Source organism: Myodes glareolus, chromosome 19 (assembly GCF_982192425.1).
Source record: "Myodes glareolus chromosome 19, mMyoGla1.1, whole genome shotgun sequence".
Taxonomy (NCBI): Eukaryota; Metazoa; Chordata; class Mammalia; order Rodentia; family Cricetidae; genus Myodes; species Myodes glareolus.
This window is the reverse complement of record NC_142044.1, coordinates 63,525,859-63,545,116: the sequence shown is the minus strand read 5'-3', so window position 1 is coordinate 63,545,116 and position 19,258 is coordinate 63,525,859. Positions and strand designations below refer to the sequence as shown.

The 19,258-nt window shown below is 47.4% G+C and overlaps 1 protein-coding gene across 1 annotated transcript in view; it reads left to right on the top strand.

Moving 5' to 3' along the window:
* The first annotated feature begins 4,841 nt into the window (after positions 1-4,841).
* Positions 4,842-19,258, top strand: part of LOC148119026 (electroneutral sodium bicarbonate exchanger 1-like) — a 42,912-nt gene continuing 28,495 nt past the window's right edge. The window contains exons 1-8 of the mRNA XM_087899293.1: positions 4,842-4,920; positions 9,066-9,215; positions 9,869-10,004; positions 10,852-11,012; positions 15,498-15,686; positions 16,574-16,665; positions 17,623-17,780; positions 18,561-18,648. Of these exons, the coding sequence (XP_087755419.1) occupies positions 10,982-11,012; positions 15,498-15,686; positions 16,574-16,665; positions 17,623-17,780; positions 18,561-18,648 (558 nt within the window). The 5' untranslated portion in view covers positions 4,842-4,920; positions 9,066-9,215; positions 9,869-10,004; positions 10,852-10,981. The remainder of the gene's footprint in view (positions 4,921-9,065; positions 9,216-9,868; positions 10,005-10,851; positions 11,013-15,497; positions 15,687-16,573; positions 16,666-17,622; positions 17,781-18,560; positions 18,649-19,258) is intronic.

Sequence of the window (19,258 nt, the reverse complement as noted above, 5' to 3'; positions counted from 1 at the left end):
AACAAAACTCCCCAAACCCAACTTCCCTAGAACTAGTGATTGTCCTGCCTCGGCTTCCTGAGTTCTGAGGTTACAGGAGTGTGCTACCACACTGGGTTAAAAGTTTATGGAGAGTTAATAATTCTTTCCCAGTTTTCTTTTCTCCTCTCTATGCAGTGCTAGAGATGGAGCACAGGGCCTCATGCATGCCAGGCCAGCTCTCCCCCACCGTCCTGTATCTGCAGGGCCTCATGCATGCCAGGCCAGCTCTCCCCCACCATCTTGTATCTGCAGGGCCTCATGGTCTTCTTGCTTTGGCTTCTTTCACTTAATAAAATGTATTTAAGGCATTCATCTTCTCATGACTTAATAGTTTATTTCTTTGTTGTGCCAACACTACTCCATTGTCTAGATGTAGCACAGTTTATCTGTTCACCAAGAAGGACATCTTGGTTGCTTCTAAATTTTAGCAATTATGAATAAAACTTCTGTAAACATCTATGTTCAGGTTTTTGTGTGGATTTGAAACTTTTTACGACTGGGTTTCTCTGTGTAATACGTCCTGGCTGTCCTGAAACTTGCTCTATAGACCAGGCTGGACTTGAACTCACAGAGATCTGCCTGCCTCTGTCTCCTGAGTGCTGGGATTAAAGGTGTGTGCCACCATCGCCAAAATAATAATAATAATAATAACAATAATAATAAAGTTTTGGGTAGTAACTATCAACACTGATTTATAAAGTAAGAATTTGCTTTTGGAAGAAACTGTCTTCTAGTGTGGCTGCAAAATTGTGTTTCTCCCCAACAGCAAAGAGGGAGGTCTGTTGTTACTAGTGTCCTGGATTCTTGGCCATCCCAATAGCTGTGCAGACCTTGCTTTTGAACAGGGTCTGACTGTGTACGCCATCGCCCAGGCTGGTGTGGAACCCATTGATCCTTGCCTCAGCTTCCCAAGTGCTAGGATTAAAGGTGTGTGCCACCACCGCCCGGCTTCTAGATATATTTTAAAATTATGTTTTTTTATCTACTTGTTTTGTATGCTTGTGCACACACACACATGCCATGGTGCCCATGTAGAGGTCAGAAGACAACTTGGGAGAGTCAGTTTTCTTTCCATCCTGCGGGTCCGTCTCACGGATTGAGCTCAGGCTGTCAGGCTTGGTGACAGGGCCTTTACCTGCTGAGCCTTTACCTGCTGAGCCTTTGCCTTTCTGGCCCTGCATAAGTTTTTAAAAGAAACAGCTAATGGTTTGAATAAAAATCTAATAGGCTCATTGTTTCTTTTAACCTGCTTAAGTTTTCTGTAGCAGAAAATGGTGTGAGAGCCGTGATCCCAGTGCTAATGACGCTGTGCTGACTGGCACACGGCTGAGTGGACGGGGTCCAGTGTTGCTGACTGTATTCCGTGGTGTTGTTTCCTGTGAAGCCCTGTGAAAACCCTGTATTCTCAGTAAATTGGTATTTGGGTTTAGATGCTTTATCAGATTCAGGGACAATTTATACCGCAGTCCCCAGTAGTTCACTGGTTTTCGTTGCCACGCTGGCAGCCACTGAAGGCCTGTGCGGTCCACCAGGGGTTTTAAAGTGGTGTTTGGGAATTTTTTAAAAAATATTTTTTAGCCGGAGAGACGGCTCAGGGGGCAGAGCGCCTGACTGCCCCGCCCAAGGACCCGAGTTCGATTCCCGGCCCGGTACAGCATGTAGTTCTGTGACCGTCGGTCAGAGCCACCTGGTGGCCTGCAGAACGACCCACACACAGTCTCCACCGTCCAGCGTAGATCTGCATAGTGTAGTAGGCAAAAAACAAAAACCAATATATATACATATATATATATGTATATATGTATATATATTATTTATTCTGTAATGAAAAGCCTTTCTCGTTGCTCTAGTACACGTGGAAGAGAGCCTAGACAAGCTGTCACCTTTCCAAGTGAAGAGTTGCCTTGTTAGCACTGTCCTTCAACGATGGCTGGTTAGTTAAAGTAAGTGTGTGCGTGAACGTGTGTATGTGTGTGTGTGAAACCCAGGGCCCTGCACAAGCCAGGCAATGCTTCTTGTTAGATGTTACAGTGCACAGACTCACGGATCTTAGCTTATTTGTTCTGCATAGTCTACTGAAGGTCCTATCCACACTGAAGCGCAGGTTACTGTGTGGTTGGCAAGGACCCTCCACGGCGGCTGCTGGTGCCCGTGGCCGTGTATCTGCTGTTCTTCTTGCTTTCTTACTGTTAAAACGGGAGGGTTCAAACACGTTCCAGACCTGTAGCCGGCCAATTTTTGTTTTGTTTTGTTTTTCGAGGGTCTGACTGTGTGGGCCTGGCTGGCCTGTAACAGTCACAGATAGTCCTGTGCTGCTTCTGAAGTGCTGGGGTTGAAGGTGGACGCCACTGTGCCCTTCTATCAGCTGTTTTTTGTTTTTTTTTTATCAAGAAACTCTGATTCCTTTAAGTAGAGAATGATATTTTCAGAGGTCATAATCTTGGTGCCGATGATACTTCGAGCTACGGTTGATCATGTGTTACAGGCCTTTGAAAGGACAGAGTTTGAAAATATCTACTAATTTAAAGCTATTTATGGACAACGGATGTGTCGTATGTTTTCGCTGCCGCGTTCCACGTGAGAAAGACGTAGCCTTTTTATTTACCTTCTGTCTCTGCTGTCATGTCTCATTTCCAACCCTTTGAGAGTCTTCCCTCTCAGCTGCACTGGGGATGGCAGCAGTTCACACAGTCAGTCACCGCGCAGCACACAGCGCCCTAGATGCCAATACCCAGTGTGAGTGCTGCGACCAGTGGTGCATGGTGACTGCAGACCGCTCAGGCGGCTCTGCGCAGTGGCTTACACTAATCCTGCTCTCAGGGTGGCTGAAGCAAGACAGCCCCTGGGAGGCCAGCCAGGGCTACAGAGAAAGACTTGTTTTCAAAAACCAAAAAAGAAAAGAAGCTGTTTATGATCTTTGCTGCTGTTGTTTGTCTGTCTGTTGTGAGTGTGTACTGCTCGGGGATTGGCTACTTTGTCCTGGTTTCTCTGTCTTCCATTTTGCCAGGAACTGATCTGGAGTTGGAGGGCCAGTCTGGGCCGGGTTCCCAGCGCTGTGCGCTCTAATGTAGAATCATTTTGTGAAACAACCACACCACCAATTTCACATCTGCTTGTTTGGTTTTTTATTTTGAGAATTCCCTTTGGAAAAGATGTATTTTTATTCGTGTGTGTCGGTGTCTGTGTGTGCAGGTCATGTGGCGGCTTTTGGAGCTCTCTCTCCAGCCCTGTGCTCTAAAGTCTAGCCAGGCATTTATGTTCCAGCTCCCTTTTCTTTGTTAAAATGTAGCAAATCACAGTTTTTTCCACTTTGCTTTTAAAACTTAATATCTTAAATATTTTTCATAGTAGTAATAGTAGGTAATTTTAAATATCTACAAAAGTAAATTATCAAATTAATCTCAGATTGACATTTGACATTCTCTTTCTCTAAGAATATTTATGTTAATCTCATTAACATATCTTCTCACTGGGGAATTTGGTTGCCTGTCTTCAGCATTGTGTTGGGAGGTGGGCATCGATGGGCTTGGTGAAGTGGGGGCTTCAGAGTGAGTTAGAGATCTGAGCAATACATGGGGAGCGAACCTGGCAAGCTACGGAGCTGGGGGAAGCACCAAGCCTGGCAGTGTGCACAGGCCACGCGGAAGTGGGAATGTGCCTGTGTCCCTGTGGTGATTAGTCCGGTGGGCGCCTCGGGCCGGGAAAGGGAAAGTGAGTCCAGAGTAGCACTTAGTGTGTTTGCCTTAGTGGCCAAATGCCTTGTGAAGGAGGAGGGGACTGGTTCACAGCGGGTTTTTTTAAAGAAAGACTTCCTGGAAGCTTGGAGAGATCGCTCCATGGTTAAGAGCACTGGCTGTTCTTCCAGAGGACTTGGGTACAATTTCTAGCACCCACATGGCACTCACAATATTCTGTAACTCCAAGATCTGACAACTTCACACAGACATACATGCAGGCAAAACATCAATGCACATAAAATAAAGTTAAATTAAATCTTAAAAAAAAAAGGTCTTACTGAGTAGTTACTATGTGAATGTTTTTGTGCTGTGGGGGCTATAATCTTTTAAAGAATATCTCTCTTTTCCTTTCTCTTCTTTTCTGAGACAATTTCACTATGCAACACTGGCTGACCTGGAATTTGCTCTATAGACAAGGTTGGCCTCTGCCTCCCAGCTGCATCATGCCTGGCTTGTTTTGTTTTGAATTGTGTATATTGTGTGAGTATGTGTGTATGAGTGCAGCTGCCCCAGGAGGCCAGAAGAGGGCGTCGGATCTCCTGGAGCTGGAGTTATAGGCTGGAAACGGCGGGAGTATGCACACTCTTAACCACTGGTCCATCTCTCTAGCCCCCACGTATATGTTTTATTGCTAAGCAGAATTGCAGTATGCCTTTAGAACATAAAACTTGGGAGCTGTTAGGTTAGTTTGGAAGTGAGGGGCAGTCGCCATTCAAGGCAAGTGCCTGCTGGAGTTGGCTTTGCAGATGTAACTGGGTCACTGGCGAGGATGGGAGCTGCTCAGTCTTAACTCCCTTCTACCACAGCTGTGTTCTTGGGGCACAGTTATTTAATGCTACAGCCTGGGAAAGACAATGACTGCCATATTTGCATCTCAAGGGTATTGTGAGGTTCCAACTTAAATATATATATAAACCACGGTTTTCCCCCTCCAGGTATCTCGGAGGAGCCTTGGTATATACTGTGGTTTGGAGTATTTGAATGAATGAATGAATATGCGTGTATTTCTGTGGTCGTTTGCATTGAATGAATGAATATACATGTATTCCTATGACCATTTGCACATCTGTTTTTAAACAGAGACCAGACGAGGAAGCTGTGGTGGATCAGGGCGGGACCAGCACAGCCCTCAACGTTCACTATGAGAAGGAAGAGTTGGAAGGTAAGAGGCTGCCTCACATGGCCAGGGAAAGCGAAAGCCCTCGGGAGACCTGAACCATCTGACACGTTCTTCCTGGCTGAGGGACTCTGTGGGGAAAACAGTTACCTTCCTTTGCCTCTTAGTCCTTGTCTTAAATAAGAGCAGAGAGGATCCCTGTCTGATAGGCTGGGCACGGGGCCCAGTAGGCAGCGTGAGACACAGGCATGGAGTACTGGGCTGCTCAGCACGGATATCAACAATAGCAAATAACCCTTTCTGTGAGGCTGTGAAGTGCTCACTTAGCTCACTGACTCTTTGTAACGGCACGGGAATGTGAGTATCTGCACACATTTAAAAGAAAAGAGAACATCAGGAGTTTAAGAGTTTGTCCGTAAAACCTTTAAAACCACATTTCCACTATTATCATTTCTTTTCCTAACGGTGCCCATTTCTACCAGATTGGTTTTTTTTTAAAATCTAAATAAGAAAAGGGAATATAACAATATAACAGCAAAAAACAGCATCCACAGCACAAACTTATATAAAACCCCAGGTGAAGTGGAGGCAGGAGGAGCTGTTCCTGTCCCCGACTGTCCTCTGTCCTCTAGCTCCAGCAGACTTCCTGTGACACTCACTTTATAAAGAATGAGCGTGGTTCCACACCGTGCTGGAGGAGATCTAAGCAGGGACTGGGAGTTCACAGGTTCACAGCTGGGAGTAAGCAGCTGCTCATCTGTAATGCAAGGCAGAAAAAACGGCCTGAGAAAAGCTTTAGCTGGGGCTCTGGGTGGCTTGGAGGAATCTCTCTCACCGGGGAGATTAGAAACAATGCCAAGGAGGCAGATGACTTTGCCGAGAATTTGGTGAGTACATGTGCAGACAGTGCCAGCACACTTGAAGAAGAGCAGCCCGGCTCAGGTAGAGAGAGTATGAACCGCTGTGGATACAGCAGCTGTGGAAGGCGGAGGGCGCTGAGACCAACCATTGGGTGCTGGCGAAGATACAAAGGTGTGCACGTGTATTGTTCTCCAGAATCTTCGTTCTGTGCCAGCAGGTAGGGCTACCGTTTTTGCTCTCTTGAGCTGATGACCTGGTTTTTTAGGGGTCGTTTATTTCCTTGTTAAATATGTAAACTTGACCCAAAGGAAGGAAAATCCAAAGAAGACGCTGAGAACTGAGCACAGGGACGCTGGACACACAGGATGGACGCTGAGAACTGAGCACAGGGACACTGGACACACAGGATGGACGCTGAGAACTGAGCACAGGGACACTGGACACACAGGATGAACTATACTACTGTCACCAGGAGAACCACTCTGTAACGTTCAGTTAGTGTGGGGTGCAGGAAAGAGACCCTGCTTCGTGAGAGCAGGAGCAGCCAAGGGATTGGCATTCCTGATCTATAGGACCTACCTGTTGTGGGAATTCATTCAGCCAATAGCCTTTTGGGTGTTGACCAATTAGGGCATGGTCTGAGGCGCTTGCTCTCTTTTTGTTAGTGGTCAGAGTTTGGTTCACAGCTTCCAGCACCCATAGACCGTGGCTCTCTACCCTTATCGTGAGATTTTTCCCCAAATAAATAAATACTTGTTATCCTTTATTCTGGGCTCTTGTGGATCTCTTTAATTATGTCTACAAGGACCCTCTATGAAGAGGACGGCGGGGTGGAGCTGGGAATCTAAGGTAACGCTGAGGAAAATTACTCATTTTTGTTTCGTGTATGGGTGTTTGTCTGTATGTTTATCAATGCATCGTGTGTTTGCCATACCATGGAGGCCACACAGGTCGTGAGCTCTTCTAGAACTGGAATTACAGCTGTGAGCCACAGTGGAGCTGCTGGGAACCCAGGTCCTCTGCAAGAGCAACAAGAGCGACTCAGGGCTGAGCCACCTCCCAGCCACCATGGAATCCACACAGTGGTGGCGCTGTGGACATAAACGTGGAGCCTCATTTCAGTTTGAGGTTTTTTTCTTTTTTTTTCTTTTTTTGAGACAGGGTCTCCCTCTTGTCTAAGCTAGAGTCTCACTCACTATGTTTCCTCGATTGACTTCCGAGGTTTAGCCACCCGTTCTCACCCTTTTGTGTGCTAGGATTCTAGGTGTGAGATACCACATCCGCAATGAGCTTGATTCTCAAAGGTAGAGAATTTTAAATTTGTTTTGGGGCATGTTAATCACTGTAGATCAGTGGTTCTCAACCTATGGATCATGACCCCTTTTGGGGTCAAACAAGTTTTTCATAAGGGTCATGAAAGGCCATCAGAAAACACATATTTACATTATGATTTGTAACAGTAGCAAAATTACAGTTAGGAAGTAGCGATTTTATGGTTTGGGTCACCACAGCGTAAGGAACTATACTAAAGGGTCTCAGCATTAGGAAGTTTTCACTACTGTAGAAAAAGATCTGAAGCTGTATGGTAGCACACGTCTGTACTTCCAGACTGAGGCAACCTGGTATAAAACCAGCCTGGTAGGCCAAGCTGGAATACATAGAAAGACTCAAAACCAGGGGCTCGGAGAGTCACGTGTAGAAGTGAACTTGAAATCCAAAGAATGGGTACCACTGAAAAAGAGGAGCGAGCAAGGGTCAAGAGTCACCCTTATTTGGGTTATGAGACATCTGAAGGTGTCCGGCAGCAGTGGCAGTAGAGTGTGAGGAACCCAGAACACCAAAGAAGATGGGCGTCTGGAGTCCCCGGATGCACGCCGGGCTCGCCATGGAGTCTGTGGAGCTGGGAGATGTGCTGTGACAGAGCTCTGGTGACTCAGGGCCTCCGATGTCCTTACTGCATGCAGCTTAGTAGAGGGCAGGGGCCTCTGATGTCCTTACTGCATGCAGCTTAGTAGAGGGCAGGGACAGAAGCCACAGTCAGATTCCATGGACCAAGAACTTGGCGGGGGGAGTGAGGCCATTCATGATTCTTGGTGGGAAAGGAAGGAGGGGGGAAACATGGGGAGCAGCCAGCAGGAGTCTTAAAGGTCAGCCATGGAAGGACTGGATAGAGGAGAGAGTGGACAGGGGAGTGGGAGGCATGGGGTGGAGAGCTCCTGAGCCTGGCAGAGGAGCCAGACTGATGGACTAAGTTGCCATGAAATGCCCTGTGTCTTCTCAGTAAGGTAAGAAGCAAGGAGTCAAAGGGAAGGAATGGGTAATAGGTAGGATTCAAAGACACCAGCTAAAGATGCCAAGAGCCATGGGAACTGTGTGGGCACAGCAGTGCTGCAAGTATAAGGCTTTGGAACAGCCCTGAAGCTTCTGATTCTGGGCTGCAGGCTTGGCAAGAAGTCAGGTGGAGGATGAAAACCAAAGGGGTGTACGGGAGGAGTGGGGAGCAGGAGGAGGGGCAAGAAAGGACTGCTGTCGGATCACTCACTTCCGTGTCCTCCCCTCTGTGCCCATCTTTAGTCTCTAAACCCAGCCTCGCTCTCTCTGATTTAGAAGGTCCGTCTGCAGCAGGCTAGGTGGTATGGCCTGCGGTGCTGGGCGTGGCCTTGAGCAGTTTCTGTGCCTAATCTTCTTTGCTGCTCTTGGTAACCCCAGGAGTTAAAAAGAATGAGTGCCAGCGTTCCTTTTAGAAGATGAGTCAAGAGAGGCTTGTTCACACTCAGACATCTAGTACTGAAAGGAGCTTTAAGCCCAGCTGGGCTGACTGGGGCCTTGACCATGCTTAACCACTTCCTGCCAAAACCGGCCACAGTTCCCATACAGGAATTGTCCCTTTAAAATCACTCCCATTGTTCTTGTAATAGCAAAAAGTAACATATATCCAGAGTTTGTAAGTCATATCCCCCCCTTCCCTTCCTATTCTCCGTCCCTCTTCCATCCCTCCCTCCTCCCCCCACTCCCTCCCAAAGCCCTGCACACACCAAGGCGTCCAGCTGCTGAGCTGCATTCCCATGCTCTAGTATGTGACCTGCTGTGCCCTTCACATGTCCTTCAGTCTCACATGTTCTTCATTTGATTGTCACACATCCTTGTGCCATGTGCAGGACAGAGTAAGACACTGCCAACTCTGAAATTGCTGTCTTTAGTCCTGGAGTCTGTGATGTTTAATCATTCCAGAAGGGCCTGGTACAAAAACCCGTGATGTTTTTCTCCTAATTATGCTAGACTCCTTTTGTGAAAGGCATTTTTACCATAGGTCTTCTGCTTTCATCCAGGTCATAGAACTCTGTATGTGGGGGTTCGGATGCCACTGGGCAGGTAGGGCCATCGGCACCACCACACTCATGGCCAGAAGCACCGGAGACGAGGAGCGCGGGGCAAAGGAGCCAGCCAGGGTGAAGAGGTCCTGGAAGCTTTGGCCCATGGTAATACCTTGGAGGGAGGGAGTAGCACCCTGGGAAGAGGAGGCATCACCCTGGGGAGAGAGAGGACCAGTGTCCATGGTAGGGTGGTGTGGTGATTCATGGGAATGCAGGAGGCCTAGGCAGGTTGTCTTGATAGCCTAGCCCTTGGCTAGGGTTCCCAGGAAGAACGAATGCTTCTAAGAACTAAAAATGTCTTCCTGAAATTGACATTTCAACACCTCAGTCAACACTATAAGTAATCCTTTGCTGTTTAAAATTTGTCAGCTCTCTAGAAAACTGAAAAAAATCTATTTTTATGTGTTTGGGTGTTTTGCCTGCATGTGTGTTTATGTGCTACATGCCTGGTGCCTTTGGTGGCTAGAAGAGGGCGTCAGATCCCTGGGACTGGAGTTAGACAGTCGTGAACTGGTGTGTGGGTGCTGGGAAGTGAACTGACTTCTAGGTTCTCACGGGACTTCTGCAAGTGGTCTTGTTTATAGTTCTGCTCTCTGGTTTAAATAACAGAATAGCCTTTTCTCTAAGAACAAAAGAACTTTTAAATCTGTATTCAGGACATCTTCTATATATTCCCAAAGCTGTGAGGCAGAATGCTATTTTCGTTCTGACTTGGAGGCTAGATACACATCCAGACTTTTCTCTGATTGGTTTTCTAGATACCCCATCTCAGTGTGTTCAGTTCATTCTGGTCACTGAGGAAGACGAGGAGCATGTGCCTCATGAGCTGTTCACAGAGCTGGATGAGATCTGTCTGAGAGAGGGAGAGGATGCCGAGTGGAAGGAGACCGCCAGGTGAGGCCCTGCAGGAGCCGGGTCAGGAGCTCGGGAACAGGCAGATGCACACCTCTCAGCAGTTGGTAGACCTGCTTGCCCTGACTCTTCATGGCTGAAGTGATAGCTAGGAGGCCTGGCTCCTGCTCACACTGATGTAGCTAGCGTTGATGCATGCCCTGCTGTGAACATTTTCCAGGGGCTGAGAGAGCTAAGCAGGCCAGCTGACCTGATCCCAAGTGACAAGTCTTTTGTGTTTCTGTCTTTGTGGATTCTAAAGTCATACAGAGCACTGATAAAAAAGTTATTTTTTTATTAATGTGGTTTGTCAATATGTCCAAATGATATAGATTAAATTTGTAGAAGTCACGGTTACTATAGACAATTAAAATAAATGAAGATAAGCAAAAGGAAGAAAATGACAGCTACCTTCAATCTTACTGTCCCAAGGATAAAACAAGGCATATATTTAGGATCTTATACATATATGTGTTTATAATTTTAGATTTGTCTTTAAATAAAAATGGGATTAAGGTTGGGCAATGGTGATGCTCACCTTTAGTCCCAGCACTCAGGAGACAGAGGCAAAGGAGTTCGAGGCCAACCTGGTCTACAACATGAGTTCCAGGACAGCCTCATCTACAGTGTGAGTTCCAGGACAGCAAGGACTGTTACACAGAGAAACCCAGTCTCAAAAAACAAAACAAAATTAAAAAAAAAAGATTTGCACTGTACCACAACTTGGTTTTCCAGTTTTTCTGTGTCTGGACCTGGTGTTCCAGTGTTCTCTATGACCATTTGGATATTTTGCCCTCTAGAAAAAAATCATCTTCTGTCTGTGGTGTCTCATTATTGGCCATGTTTGCAGGTGACTGAAGTTTGAAGAGGATGTTGAAGATGGGGGAGAGCGCTGGAGCAAGCCTTATGTGGCCACCCTCTCTCTGCACAGTCTGTTTGAGCTGAGGAGCTGCCTCATCAATGGCTCTGTCCTTCTGGACATGCGTGCAAGTAGCATAGAAGAAATTTCAGGTAAGGCTAACAAAGGGCCCAGACATTTTGTATAAACTCGAAAGTATAAGAGGCAGGTGTTCTGGTGCACACAGGTAATCCTGGAAGTTCAGAGGGCTGAAGCAGGGGAATGATGGTTCGAGGCCCGCACTATACAGTGATACTTTATCTTAAGCAAAACAGACAGAACAATGAAGTCAGAAAGAAAGAAAATTAAAGGGCTGGTCAGATGGCTCAGTTAGTAAAAATATTTGCTGGGTAACTTGAGTCCCACCCCAGGAACTCATGATGGAAGAACTGACTTAGGAAAGTTGTTCTCTGTCCTCCATGATGACACCATGGCACATGCCTTCATTACACACACATGCACACTAATAGTTGTGACAATCATAATAATTACAAGGATAAAATTTAAGACTTAAAAGTATAAAATATGTCATCTAGAACAGATATGCAGGAACGTGAGCCATAGCATTCCCATGCTTCAGTGCAACATGCAGGGTAGACCTCTCTGGTGGGGTTTTCTGATGTGAACAGACTTTAAGATACTGTGTTTGGGGTGCAGCTTTGGAGACTCCCAGATTGGCTCCATTCTACTGGACAGGTTAAAGATTTCTCTATTCCAAGTGTCTAAATAATCATGCCTTTCTAAGGACTTTTGAGGACCCTGGAAGATGGAGGTCAGTACTGATGGAGCCCTGTGGGAATTCTTTTGGAAGGCGGTGTCTCAGTTGTACCACCAACTCTGGGGGAAGTAGAATTTTTAAAAAGTGAGTTCAGAGTTAGAGTCACGTTCACTGCTCTAGAGATAGTGGAACCTGGGAGAATGGACCCCAAAAGTACAGTTTGCACCCTGAAGATAGTGCCGCAGGCAAGCCTCAGATAATGGGCAAGCTGCCCTTGCAATTGGCAAACACATGGTTTTGTGGAGGCTTATAAAAACAGTAGCCAGTCATAAAGAGTGGACTCACCCCTGTCCAATCAGTGCACTTTATACAAACAGTGGCCAGTACGTAAAGAATAAATTTACTCCTATCCAATCAATACACCTGGAAGGGGCACAAAAGCACATCCAAGAACAGTTGGGTGTTTCTGAAGAAACGAGGTCACATCACTCATGGTTTCTGGGAGTTTTCCCACAGCACTTTTATCTTCCTTCACACGACTCCGCTCCTAGACTGTATTCCAAGTGGGTCACATCTGTGTTTCACCGACTTCTGACTATGGATCTAAATGCCCGTGAAGTCCCCCAGAAAGTTTGTGCCCTGTTTTTCAGTGGAGGATCCCCGGGGAGTTAGTGATGATATAGTCATCAAGAATGAGGAGACCCTGCTGAAGTCTTGGCAGGGTAGTACTCCATCAGATTAGCTGTAAGAAAGACAGAGAGTGAGCTAAAGGGAGCATGGACCAGGTCGTTGGATTGGACCAGATGAGATGGTGCTCCATCACTGCAGATGAAGGAGACCTTCCCTCCCCCAGCCCCGGCACAGACCTGCTCCTTCCTGGACCCCAGATTAGGTACAAACCACATCCAAACACCTGTTTCTAAGGCGATCTTTTGTAAGTGGGGAAGAAAAGTTAAAGTGGCTGCTGTCTGACTCAGGCAGAAAAAGAAGCATCAGATGACCTTGCAGGTGGAGCTTTAGAAGGGAAGGGGTCTGTGTTACAGTGAGCTAGGATGCGGTGGGGACGGAGTAGGGCTGAGGGAGATGGGGAAGCAGACTAGGGAAAGGGGGAAGGAATCTTTGTCCCAGAGGGACAAAGGGCTGCCTCCGGAAAGGGAGGAGACAGATGTGGCACATAGGCAAATAACGGTAAAATGGGAGAACTCGGTGTTAGTGTGAGGTATTTAATGTTAATTGGGCATGTTAATTAGGTGAGCCAAAGGGGGCTTCTCATAGCTGGACTCTGGGGAAGGAGGTGGACAAATAGGGGAAGAAACCTTGTTGGCTAGCTTTAGGAATGCAACCCAAAGGTTTTTAAGCAAGGCAGAGGAGCTGGGGAGAACGGTAAGGCCAGGCAAAGCCACCTGCTCCAGTGGGCCAGGGTCCCCTCAGTGGGCCATGCAGCAAGGGCTGATTGCCAGCGCTTGCTCAGGAGGTAGAGTGGTGAGAATCATTTGATTGACTGGCTTTGGGCAGGAAAGGAAGAATGTCCGGGATTCTGACGTATGGCTGGATGACTAGAAAATCCATAGGTCTGGTGGGTGGAAAGAGGATGGGTTTCATTTTGTACTTGCTAAGTTTTAGGGTGTGGGTACATCCAGGTGATGTCTGCCCATTGATCGGAGCTTTGATGTGACTTGAGATAGATCACACCAGTTCATGGCATTTGGTGCTTACAGTCTCAAGGGCAGTTGAGATTATTGCGGTTAGAAATGGGGTGGGACGCCTCCTGTCTGAGGATGACTGTGGGGTGGGGAGCATAAGCAGGCTGACGGAAGCGAGGCGCCCTTGGAGACTGAGCTCAGGAGTGCAGATGGTGAGAGGACAGCCCGTGCCAGCCGCCAAGCCTGTTAGCCACCAGGACTGCTGCAACCCAAGTCCACGTGTGTGGTGCCTAACACCTGGAATGCCAGCACTCAGAGGGTAAGGCAGGTAGATCAAGTTCAAGACCACTCTGGGCTTGTGGCAAGATCTCCCCTCAAAATAAAACCAATCAAACAATAAGTTTGGAAGCTGGAATCTGAAATGAGTTATGGGCAGAGCTGTGTTCCTAAAGGCCCAGAGCAGACACGGATTTTCGCGATCCTTTGGCGCTTGGCAGGGAGCTGCAGGTGATTCTTAAAGTAGGATTTTTTTCTTTTGAGAATTTTAAGTGGGAAAAGAAAAGCTAAAAACAGAAGCTAGAAGAGGACCCTTGTGGAATTTTCTTCTTTTAAAAAGCAGGATTTTGAAGCATGAGTGTAATATGAGAGAAGAAATAATCATTATAAAGGCTAAATATGCAGGACTCCGGCCTTGATTGCTCACCCTGTGGTCCCAGCACATAGAGGAGGCAGGAGGACCAGCTGCTCACAGCTCGTTGCAGCGGCAATCAGCGTGGGGAGACATTGGTGCTGTACCTCTCTGTATAGGGGAGACTGAAAAGAGAGTGGTCATGTAATTCCAAGGTCAAGAATAATGTAACTAGGGATAGAGTGTAGGGCCTGAAGCTCTGGACATTTCTCTAGAGCCCTGATGGCAGAACCAAGTAAGACTCCCCTGTCCCCCAAACCTTGATAGTTTAAATGCTGGTGACTGTCTTCAGTGAGCAGTTAACTAATTTAAATAATACGTTTTTAAACTTTATTATTTCATTTTATATTCATATTTTGTCTGCGTGTATGTCTTCTGGGAGAACAGCCCATGCTCTAAACCACTGAACCATCTCTCCAGCCCCGATTTAACCTTTCTTTTAGGATGCACTTTCAAGTAGCCACTGGAGCTCAAGGTCGCAGCATCCCTGACAGTTACAGCAGTGCTGGGCTCTTGGAGGAAGGATAATAGAGTTAAGAGTAATTGTGGGTCAGCAAATGCTGGACGCGAACCCTGGCTCTTTGGCTTCGCAGATGTGAGAGCTTGGGGACTTTTGTAACAACCTCTCTTGGTTTCCTTGTTTGGAAGAACTCTGACTCAGAAGTTAAGAGCATTTGCGCCTCCTGCAGAGGACTCAAGTTTGGTTCCCAGAACCACATTGTGTGGCTCATGGCCACTTGTAACTCCAGCTACAGGGGAGCTGATAATCCAATCCCAGTCTTCATGGGTACCTGCACACATATGTGGCACACACACACATAAATAAAGATAAAAGTAACTACATTTTAAAATAGAATTAAAAAAGAATTGTCATAAAAATGCCCACTTTTTGAGTTTCAGCGAGGACTGGACAGATGACAGATGTAAATCCCATGGTATAGTTCTCGGCGTGCGTTAAATACTCAGCAGACTTCATTCCCTAAGCAGTGATTGGAGCTAAGCATAATGGCATAGTCACCTTGCATAAGTCCTACCTTAAAATTTTTTGAATTGATTAATTTTATTTTATATGTATGAGTAGTTTGACTGCATGTGTGCATGTACACCACATGCCTGGTGCCCTTGGGGGCTCTAAGAGGGTTTTGGGTCTCCTGGAACTGGAATTACAGATGGTTATGACCACCATGTGGGTACTGGGAATAGAACCCAGGTTCTTTGTAAGGGCAGTCTGTGTTCTTATCCATGGGGCCATCTCTCCAGCTCCTGTAAGCCCCGCTGTTGCAGAAGGGTCACATTACCTCCAGAATTCATGGCCAGCCTCTATAGCATGGTGACACTCTGTCCCTAAACCATGTGTTCTCATTGTTGTCTCATTGTTAAATAAGCAAAGGACCCAAATGCTCCTTCAGACAGGAAGCTGAAACCACCTTGGTGGCCTTAGGAGAGCAGCTTGTCTCTGCCTTTTGCCCCTTCCCCTGCCACCTGATACCCTTCCCCTTGGGTTCCTGAACTCTCCGTCTGAGTGTTGCTGTGAATGTCCATTTTCTAGACCTGAAACTGGACCAGCAAGAACTGTTCAGTGACCTGAACGACAGTATGAGGGTTAAAGTGCGGGAAGCCCTTCTCAAGAAACACCACCATCAGAATGAGAGGCGGAGGAACAACCTCATTCCCATCGTCCGCTCCTTTGCTGAGGTTGGCAAGAAGCAATCGAACCCACATTCCATGGATAAAGATGGTAAGGACTTGGGGTCTCTGTTGTTTCTCTCTGTTGAGAACACATGTGGGGACCAGTTGGCGATGTGGATCACTAGGGGGCAGAGGCTGTGACACTTAGACCCCTGGACTCTGTGGTGGGTAGTGAGCCGGGTGACTAGGAAATGCTACCTTCTCCCTGTGCCCTTGGACAGCATTCCATGTGGGTCTGCAAGGTGAGGGATGTATTCCCTGCGTGCTCCCAGAGACAGTGTAGCTCTGGGGAGAATGTTCACATTGATGAGGAGCTGGGCCAGAGAAGCTGAGCTGCAGCCTTGTCCAGCTAAACGAAAGTTTGCTTACACACAAACTGCCGTGGTCTAGCCAGGCCTCCAGGCTTGTGCTGTGGTTCCACCCCCCGGAGAGTGTATGGCCCTGGACAATCTTCACATCACACTTAATAAAGACAATGGCAGTACCTTCCTTCCATTTGTTGTGGGGCTTCTGTGAGTTAGCTTGGGTCCAGAGCCTGCGCCCAGGCGTGGGTGGGCACAAAGTCTCCCAGCTGATGACCGCTTCTCTTGCTGTGGCTGGGCAGGTCCTCATCTTCCCCTCCTTTACTAAGTCAGAGTGCAGACCTTTGCTGGCAAGCTGTTTTGACAAGCTCTCTGCAGAGGTGCTCGCGCACTGAGGGTAGGGATGGCTCCCCGCAGAGAGGAAGGAAGGAAGGAAGGAAGGAAGGAAGGAAGGAAGGAAGGAGGGTAAAGGAGGACTAGACCTCTACCTTCTTAACACTGAGTGTGGGGACAGACGTGATGGACCCTGCTTGTCAGCCTGTAGAGGTCACTAGCTGGCTGTGATGGATGGGCTGTGTCAGAGGGGAAGGAAGGGCAAGCCCTTGGCAGATTCTGTTTGACTGTCTCCAAATAGGTCAGACTGTTTCTCCTCAGTCTGCTCCAACTACGAGTCTTGAGGTGAAAAATGGAGTGAATTGCGAGCACAGTCCTGTGGATCTAAGCAAGGTGAGGAGACATGGCAGGTTGACTTCTAGACCGGAGGTCATCTGTAGTGAAGCCCAGGGTCTTCGGAATCTTTCTGGGATCTGGTAAGCTCTGACGGCTCATGAGCCTTCCCCAAGAGCAGCACTGCTTCTGTGGAAAGGGACGCCATCTTCCTTGTCGTCTCCCTCCACACATGACTCAGCACAGCGAAGGCAGACTACTGCTGAGGCCCCACTAACCCGGCTCCCCGGTTCATTAGTGACCCTCTGGCACCCGATGCCCTGTGGTCCTTCTCACTCTTGTCACTGTTGTCACAGCAGTATTTTGCCGCTGCCTCCTAAAGCTCCTGACGTCGGGCTCTTCTTGAGGGCTGTGGCTGCTGCACCTGATGGAGCAGTCAGGTATTTGCAAGGAGAAATAATGTGACCCGGAACTCCTGAGGCGCTTCCTCCGGAGGAGCATGGTGGGATGGGATCAAAGTTCTTGGACTTAAACTTTGCTTCTTGAGGTGGCTCAGTGGCTAAAGGTGTTGCTGCCTGAATTCTGCTGGGAAACCCACACAGTGGTGGGGGAACTGATTTTCACAAGGTGTTCTCTGGCTTCCACACATGGACTGCAGCATGTGTAGACACACGCATATATACAACACTCAAACACACACACACACACACACTAAATTGTATATAGTTTATATGTGATATAAATGATAAATATGTGTGTGTTTGTGTGCGCGCACGTGTATTCTAAGCTCCGTACTTCTAGTCAGCTTTCTCTCCCTGAATCTTAATCACTTTTCCCTTCTTCGTTCTTAAATAGTGGGACTGATCTGATCTATGATACCTCTTCCATTCAGGGTTTTTATAACGATCAAATAAAACAGTGAGGAACTCTTCTATAACCTTGAGTGATACTTGAAGAGAGTGGTTGCCGGTGAGGCTGATGGCTTCTAAATTCTCAAAGGCTCTTGTGTACTTTCAGGTGGACCTTCATTTCATGAAAAAAATTCCCACTGGGGCAGAGGCCTCCAATGTCTTGGTTGGAGAGGTGGACACTCTGGACCGTCCCATCGTCGCCTTTGTGAGGCTCTCCCCAGCTGTGCTCCTCTCAGGCCTGATGGAAGTTCCCATCCCAACCAGGTACCTGGGTCCTGCCCCGAGCTGAGTGACATGTAAACACTGGAGCTAGAAGCTCGTTAGTACCAGAAGTTAGGGTGCGCCACTTGGAGAGAGTGTTTAAAATTCCTTGGTGAGCTATAAAAGTGGGGGTGAAGGGAGAATGGGGGAGGGTGAGTTCTAACTTTTATGGCTGTGACCATGAGTACTGTTGGCTTTGGAAGAGGAGCCCAGGGGAACAGGGAAAGAACACAGCAGGGGCAGTGGATTGTCACACCAGGAGGCCTCCGTCTCCAGGGAACTGTCTCTAGGCAAAGGTACTGATGTCTTTCCGCAGTGCTGGCAGGACTTGGCTATTTGTGTACCCCAAGGTGGTGACGTGGTGATTCAGAGCCCCACTAATTATAGAGAGTACACAGATGTCCAGGACACAATTCACGCTTCTCTCCAGGACTTGGTCATTTCAACTTTTTATCCTTCCCTTTCTCTATCATTTTCTTATTAGAACAATGGATGGGAATTAGATAACCTTGAATTTGCACAGGTTGCAGTGTTTTGAAAAGACATGCTTTCCATAGCTAGGAATCGTGTCTATGGTAAGGCTAAGAAGCCCAGCCAGCCACGTTATTGAATGATGTCTTATTAATAGCTCCGAATGATGCCTGGCCATAGCAGGCTGATGTTCTTCTTGAAGGCAGTGATGGTATCTGTGTGGTAGTCAGGGCGAGTTTGCTATTTAGAGTGGATAAGATGTCGCTACTCCTTCTTTATTTATGTAGCTTCCTCTTTTGTGTGTTTTGGCAGATTTTTGTTTATCTTACTGGGTCCAGTAGGAAAAGGTCAGCAGTACCATGAGATTGGCAGGTCCATGGCCACCATCATGACCGATGAGGTACACACCACTTCTGCCTTCCACCCACTCACCTCTGTGCGTTGTTGGGGATACGATAAGGGCTGTGACAGCATCTGCTGGGAAGCATCCGGGACTTCTCTGGGGGCCATTCAAGAGAACCACGCCCTCTGGGAGACTTTCCTTGAAGTTCCATTGCTTGTTTGTCTATAGACAGGTTCTTAGCGTGTAGCCCAGGTTGGCCTTGAACACCCAGTGCTGGGATTATAAGCACGTACCGCTATGGCCACTTAACTCTCCCTTTTTTAAGTAATCCAAGATGCAAAGACATTCTTTTCTGGGAGAATTATTACTGCCAAGTAAAATGTGTCAACTCATATTTAATGTAGCTCATGAAGCGTGAGTTAACTTTCTAGAGAATATAGTTAATTAAATATGTTGAAGTTATTTGTATAAAGAAATACTCCTGTTCCCTGGAAAGAGAGGTTTGCATACGGTCAGGCCGTGCCCTCAGCAATGTCGTGTGGATGTGTCTTCCAGCACCGCCCTGCACTGCCGCTCTGGACCTGTGAGGACTGCTGTGCAGTGGGTTCCGAGGCACAATCTGTGCGCTAAGTTCATGTGTGATCTCTCTCTGGTCCTTTCCCAGATG